This window comes from Argentina silus (genome assembly GCF_951799395.1).
Source record: "Argentina silus genome assembly, contig: scaffold_381, whole genome shotgun sequence".
NCBI classification, from domain to species: domain Eukaryota; kingdom Metazoa; phylum Chordata; class Actinopteri; order Argentiniformes; family Argentinidae; genus Argentina; species Argentina silus.
This window is the reverse complement of record NW_028152702.1, coordinates 12,501-20,000: the sequence shown is the minus strand read 5'-3', so window position 1 is coordinate 20,000 and position 7,500 is coordinate 12,501. Positions and strand designations below refer to the sequence as shown.

General features: G+C 50.3%; 1 protein-coding gene across 1 annotated transcript in view; it reads right to left on the bottom strand.

The window, feature by feature from the left end:
• Positions 1-2,733: 2,733 nt before the first annotated feature.
• Positions 2,734-7,500, bottom strand: part of LOC310824674 (protein broad-minded-like) — a 17,172-nt gene continuing 12,405 nt past the window's right edge. The window contains exons 9-10 of the mRNA XM_083697925.1: positions 7,480-7,500; positions 2,734-3,578 (exon numbers count right to left, since the gene is read on the bottom strand). The exon at positions 7,480-7,500 is cut by the window's right edge and continues 168 nt beyond it. Of these exons, the coding sequence (XP_083554051.1) occupies positions 3,459-3,578; positions 7,480-7,500 (141 nt within the window). The 3' untranslated portion in view covers positions 2,734-3,458. The remainder of the gene's footprint in view (positions 3,579-7,479) is intronic.

The following is a 7,500-nucleotide window of genomic DNA, read 5'->3' as shown; positions in this document are numbered from 1 at the left end:
TCATTTGATATACATATATATAGATATAAATATATATATACAATGACCTACAGGCTGCTGTGTGTGTTTTTGTGTGTGTGTGTGTGTGTGTGTGCACGCTCATCAATATGTTCTGTTATTGAGTGGTAATTCCCAGAACAGGCTTCACATGCATACTAGATGAATCTCCCTCCTCCTTCCTGCTGAAAGGCTCTGTCCCAATACTTTAATCATGCATCCTTCCCTCACTCCTTTCCTGCTGAAAGGCTCTGACCCAATACTTTAATCATGCATCCTTCCCTCACTCCCTTCCTGCTGAAAGGCTCTGTCCCAATACTTTAATTATGTTCCTTCCTCCCTCTTTGACCTAAAATGACCACCAGGTCAAATAATAACATCAATCCTGGATCAGTGATCACTTCAAGGAACGAATGTAGGAGTGAAGGATGCATCGTTAGTGAGTGAAGGATGCATCGTTAGTGAGTGAAGGATGCATCGTTAGTGAGCATTCAGAAGTGGGTGGTATGACTGTAATTGCAACACACGGATGAACCATACTGAGATACATGTGTGTGTATGAACACGTGTGTGTATGAACACGTGTGTATGAACACGTGTGTATGAACACGTGTGTATGAACACGTGTGTGTGTGGCAGACAGACCAAGCCTAGTTACTGCAGCACAGTGAGGGTGTGTCCTAATTGCTGCCTAATCAGCTTCATTATCACTAATTAGCAAATCCAAACAATCTCCTGTCATCCCAACATCTGTAAATGAGATGAAGCATCAAAGTGATGATTACTGTAAAGGTTGCTGTTGTCATGGTTACACTGTAATCTCCCAGCCATCTCCCATAGGGGCCGAATTAACGAGCTTCTCAACATAATTGAAATAAACAGCTCATCAGAGTCAAATTAATGACTCAGTTGATTTTGAGACAATAGATGCATAGGTCTCGCTAACGAGGGGGAAGAGACAGCAACAGCCAATCAAAACAGGAGGCAGGGACAGCCAATCAAAACAAGAGGCAGGGACAGCCAATCAAAACACAGAGGCGGTGACAGCCAATCAAAACAAGAGGCAGAGGAGGTTGAACACCTTCAGTGCCGGAGGTGTCAGACTTGTCGAGGAAAAGTCAAACACGTTTAAAGGCGTGCTTGGCTCCAGACGCGGCGGGACGGTGTCATCGCTGGGTGAGGTGGCAGGGTCTGCCACCACCGCAGGGCCACGCACGGTAAACAGTGTAGAATATTAAACAGTTGTTGTGCTGGAGAGACGCAGGGCTGGAATGATCTGATTCATTATTCAGATGTGTGAGTTTTCGGATGGTTCAGATGAAGGGGAGAGAGGGGGGGGGGAGGGGGGTAATGAAGGCTTTAGTCAAGGGAGGTTCTGGTGGGTCTTTAGGCTGCTAGCTAGCACACACACACACACACACACACACACACACACACACACACACACACACACACACACAGAGGAGGCAGTATGCAGGATGGTTGGTTTAATAAGCAACGACATCTTAAGCACCTCAACTGGACAGAGGCCAACAAACAGAAAATGAAGAACATGAATAACACACACACACACACACACACACACACACACACACACACACACACACACACAGCCACTTGATAAACACAGAGAGTGCCGCGTCCCTTGTAGCTCTCATTACTGTAGGAGAGGAGAGGAGGGGAGGGGGGGGAGAGGAGGGGGGGGAGAGGAGAGGAGAGGAGAGGAGGGGGGGGGAGAGGAGAGGAGAGGAGAGGAGAGGAGGGGGGGGGAGAGGAGAGGAGAGGAGAGGAGGGGAGAGGAGGGGGGGGGAGAGGAGAGGAGAGGAGAGGAGAGGAGAGGAGGGGGGGGGAGAGGAGAGGAGAGGAGAGGAGGGGGGGGAGAGGAGAGGAGAGGAGAGGAGGGGGGGGAGAGGAGAGGAGAGGAGAGGAGAGGAGGGGGGGGAGAGGAGGGGAGAGGAGAGGAGAGGAGGGGGGGAGAGGAGAGGAGAGGAGGGGGGGGGAGAGGAGAGGAGAGGAGGGGGGGGAGAGGAGAGGAGAGGAGGGGGGGGGGAGAGGAGAGGGGGGGAGCTTAGCAGCTGGGTGAAGGACAGGAGAGGTAATGCATTACTAAGTACACTGCCATCAAACCATCTCCATATGGCCTGGTAGACCTGTCAGTGGTAGACCTGTCAGTGGTAGACCTGTCAGTGGTAGACCTGTCAGTGGTGGCTGTATTACACAGAGAGAGAGTGTCTGCAGTTCAGTGGTGTGTATAACATCATTATATATACCTAATTACCTGAGCTTAATTAAGACTATAGAGTAGCACTTCAAGATCTACCAAGACGTAACAGAGAGAAAACATCATGGAGAGAGTCTTCATCATGGAGAGAGTCTTCATCATGTCTTCATCTTTAATTTCATTATCCGTGTCAGTCAGTACACACATGGAACATGTTATACATACATGGAACACGTTATACATACATGGAACATGTTATACATGTATGCAGCAGAACTACGTTGGTATATGTACATCTATAAATAGAAAAAAACCAAAAACATTTAAATATCTTTCTGAGGTTAAAAGATTCTGTGAGTATGTACAGTGAACATTACTGCATAACATGTTCATCTCAGCGCTGAGCCCTCCTTAATAACATAATAACCCTCGCCCTTTGTACTACTAGCTGGTTCTATGGGAGGTTCTGGTGGGTCTTTAGGCTGCTAGCTGGTTCTATGGGAGGTTCTGGTGGGTCTTTAGGCTGCTAGCTGGTTCTATGGGAGGTTCTGGTGGGTCTTTAGGCTGCTAGCTGGTTCTATGGGAGGTTCTGGTGGGTCTTTAGGCTGCTAGCTGGTTCTATGGGAGGTTCTGGTGGGTCTTTAGGCTGCTAGCTGGTTCTATGAGAGGTTCTGGTGGGTCTTTAGGCTGCTAGCTGGTTCTATGGGAGGTTCTGGTGGGTCTTTAGGCTGCTAGCTGGTGCTATGGGAGGTTCTGGTGGGTCTTTAGGCTGCTAGCTGGTTCTATGGGAGGTTCTGGTGGGTCTTTAGGCTGCTAGCTGGTTCTGCTCCTCATGTCCTTCAGCACTAGTCTGGTAACAGTCTGGCTACATTAGCTGAGCTTTAATAGAGGCTGTCGACTCTCTTAACCCTGCTGGCCGGTCCGATGGGTGTGTGTGTTTGAGCAGCTGGCTGATCTTCTGGCCGATGGTCTTCGTGTCCATCAGGACCACAGCTTGGTTTGCCGCTAGCTGGCTGTGAGGACAGTTCTCTGTGGGGATGTGTCCTTGTGCTAGCTGTTAGCATGCTAGCTGCATGTCCTTGTGCTAGCTGTTAGCATGCTCTGAGTGGTGAGAGTGCTGGTGTGATGTTGGGATGCTAGCTGTTAGCATGCTCTGAGTGGTGAGAGTGCTGGTGTGATGTTGGGATGCTAGCTGTTAGCATGCTCTGAGTGGTGAGAGTGCTGGTGTGATGTTGGGATGCTAGCTGGTCCTCTGGGTGATAGTCTTCATATCCCCCAGCACCACAGCTCGGTAGCTGCGCTCCAGACCCTCCATGTACTCCAGGTAGTTACTCACTCTGAACCCCAGGATGGGCTCCTCCTGGTGGGGACAATGGAGAGGAGGTAAGGGGGTGGGGATGGAAACAACAACAGCAGTAGTTATTCTACCGAGCCTTCTACATGGGAGAGCTCGCCTGGAACCAGGGAGTTTCAATTTGTTACACTTCCTGAATGTCAGTCTGGACCTGCTCCTATAGAGGAGAACTTGGGCCAACTAAACAAATCACCTGACCAATCAGTGTCCTCTCTGAGGAACTGTGGGTGGAGCCAGACCGATACTCAGGGAAGTGAGAAGAGGAGAAGAAGAAGAAGGAGAAGAAGAAGGAGAAGGAGAAGGAGAAGGAGAAGGAGAAGAAGGAGAAGGAGAAGGAGAAGGAGAAGGAGAAGGAGAAGGAGAAGAAGGAGAAGGAGAAGGAGAAGAAGAAGAAGGAGAAGAAGAAGAAGAACCGTCTCAGCTGGACAGAGGCCAGGAAGAAGAAGGTTATTTATCTGATTTGGAATAGTCAGCGTTTATTCAAAGGCCTTCTAATTACTGCGATGGCAATCCATCTTTAACGGTGATTCTCTCAACCTCTTCAACTATGGAAATGAATAACAGAGCAGCAAATAAACTTTTATGGGATCATTTGAGTCCGGATGTGCGTGGCGAGCGAGCGGGCGCATCGGTCTGGGCGGCACCGGAACACGGCACCCAGGAGAGGAGTGGCACCGCTCCTCACGCCAAAGACCCACATCAACACGGAGCAAACTAACGAGAGGCAACGTTCACGGTGATGGGCCAGCAGATGACTTAACGTTCACGGTGATGGGCCAGCAGATGACTTAACGTTCACGGTGATGGGCCAGCAGATGGCTTAACGTTCACGGTGATGGGCCAGCAGATGACTTAACGTTCACGGTGAAGGGCCAGCAGATGGCTTAACGTTCACGGTGAAGGGCCAGCAGATGGCTTAACGTTCACGGTGATGGGCCAGCAGATGACTTAACGAAGTTTAACGGTCGACGGACTTTAACTGGCTGTCCGCTAACCCCCCCTCGCCCCTTAACTGCGACTTTTTTTCACATTTTGTTTAACCTGGATTCATACAGGTCAGTCTCATCGAGATACAATCTGTTTTACAAGAGAGACGTTTACCATGTGTACAGAGGTACGGACACTAGGCCTGTTGGAGCAGAGCCTCGCTAATGGAAATCAGTGTGTGTTTATGTGGTCTTTCTGCTGCTGGTGCGAGAAGGCCTGTCACCATGAATGAACCGTGAGAAGTATGAAGACCGTTCTAACAAGACAATCTATACACTTCTCCTGTCTGCACGGAGCTGATAACAGCACAACACAACTGTAGTCTTACAGGGGAGGCTGGCGGAGGCGGAAATCAGGACGGGCTCATTGTGATCGGATCCGTGCATTACAATGAGCCCGGTCCTCCGATTTCTACCTCCACCAGCCTCCCCTGTCTTCACGGACGCTATTTCCATCAGTCTGGAGCCGTCTTCGTCCCCACCTATAGAAGAGCTGCAGACACAGCCAACGATGTGGAGAAGAGATGAGAACAATGGAGCACACAGTACAGAAGGCCAGGGATGATCCACTCACTGTATTGTTGATTGTTACTGTTATTGTGGGAAAAGGAAGAAGGAGAGAATGAAAAGAAAAAGAGGGGGTGGGAGGGACGAGCTGGAAGGCTGGAAGGCTCTTTTAGAACATTTATTTTAAAAGTTTTTAAAAAAGGAAAAAAAAAAGTTGTCTGTAAGCCTAGGTGTGGTGTGTTGTGGTGTGGTGTGTTGGTGTGGTTTGTTGGGGTGTGGTGTGTTGTGGTGTGTTGGTGTTGTGTTGGGGTGTGGTGTGGTGTTGTGTGTTGGTGTTGTGTTGGGGTGTGGTGTGGTGTTGTGTGTTGGTGTTGTGTTGGGGTGTGTGGTGTGTTGGTGTTGTGTTGGGGTGTGTTGGTGTTGGGTTGTGTTGGTGTTGTGTTGGTGTTGGGTTGTGTTGGTGTTGGGTTGTGTTGGTGTTGTGTTGGTGTTGGGTTGTGTTGGTGTTGTGTTGGTGTTGGGTTGTGTTGGTGTTGTGTTGGTGTTGGGTTGTGTTGGTGTGTGGTGTGTTGGTGTTGGGTTGTGTTGGGGTGTGTGGTGTGTTGGTGTTGTGTTGGGGTGTGTTGGTGTTGGGTTGTGTTGGTGTTGGGTTGTGTTGGTGTTGGGTTGTGTTGGTGTTGTGTTGTGTTGGTGTTGGTGTTGTGTTGGGGTGTGTTGGTGTTGGGTTGTGTTGGTGTTGGGTTGTGTTGGTGTTGGGTTGTGTTGGTGTTGTGTTGGGGTGTGGTGTGTTGGTGTTGGGTTGTGTTGGGTTGGTATTTGTGTTGTTGGATAGGGAGTCTTGGCAGCTTTGTGTTGTGACAGGTCATTGTGTTGTGACAGTCTTTTGAATGTTTCATGTTCCATCTGAGTCTCAGACAACCCAAACACTCTCTCCCTTTCTCTCCTCCCTCCTTCTGTCTCTCCTCCCTCCTTCTGTCTCTCCTCCCTCCTTCTGTCTCTCCTCCCTTCTTCTGTCTCTCCTCCCTCCTTCTGTCTCTCCTCCCTCCTCCCTTCTGTCTCTCCTCCCTCTCCTCCCTCCTTCTGTCTCTCCTCCCTCCTTCTGTCTCTCCTCCCTTCTGTCTCTCCTCCCTCCTTCTGTCTCTCCTCCCTCCTTCAGTCTCTCCTCCCTCCTTCTGTCTCTCCTCCCTTCTGTCTCTCCTCCCTCCTTCTGTCTCTCCTCTCTCCTCCCTCCTTCTGTCTCTCCTCCCTCCTCCCTTCTGTCTCTCCTCCCTCCTTCTGTCTCTCCTCCCTCCTTCTGTCTCTCCTCCCTCCTGCTGTGTCGAGCTGAAGACTGACATCCAGGAGAATTGTAACAAGTAATTTCCATTCAAATGTTTTATTTTGATCAAATATAGATGGAGTCAGGAGCAGCGGGCTGGGCTGGGTCGTTCCAGAACCAGCCAGCCCTTTCAGAACGTCTCACTAAAGCGTGTCCTCTGCTGCTCGCTGCGTGAAACCGCGATGAACGTTTACAAAGAGGCACGTAAAGTGTCGCTGAACTGGGTCAGTGACGTGGTGATTACATAAGTGTGTGTGTCTGTGTTTGTGTCTGTGTGTGTGTCTGTCCAGACGCGTCTGCTGTGATGAATGTTAATGTCATTGCAAGAACATCAGATGAAACACACGACCGTCACAGTCAAGGACCTGTTATATCAGCTGCAGACAGAAAACGTACATCACGTGTGTGTGTGTGTGTGAGTGTGTGTGTGAGTGTGTATGTGTGTGTGTGTGTGTGTGTGTGTGTGTGTGTGTGTGTGTGTGTGTGTGTGCCAGACCCACCTTGAGGTAGACCTGCAGGTCCTGTGTGTGTGTGTGTGTGTGTACCAGACCCACCTTGAGGTAGACCTGCAGGTCCTGTGTGTGTGTGTGTGTGTGTGTGTGTGCCAGACCCACCTTGAGGTAGACCTGCAGGTCCTGTGTGTGTGTGTGTGTGTGTGTGTGTGTGTGTGTGTGTGTGTGTGTGTGTGTGTGCCAGACCCACCTTGAGGTAGACCTGCAGGTCCTGTGTGTGTGTGTGTGTGTGTGTGTGTGTGTGTGTGTGTGTGTGCCAGACCCACCTTGAGGTAGACCTGCAGGTCCTGTGTGTGTGTGTGTGTGTGTGTGTGTGTGTGCCAGACCCACCTTGAGGTAGACCTGCAGGTCCTGTGTGTGTGTGTGTGTGTGTGTGCCAGACCCACCTTGAGGTAGACCTGCAGGTCCTGTGTGTGTGTGTGTGTGTGTGTGTGTGTGTGTGCCAGACCCACCTTGAGGTAGACCTGCAGGTCCTGTGTGTGTGTGTGTGTGTGTGTGCCAGACCCACCTTGAGGTAGACCTGCAGGTCCTGTGTGTGTGTGTGTGTGTGTGTGTGTGTGTGTGTGTGTGTGTGCCAGACCCACCTTGAGGTAGACCTGCAGGTC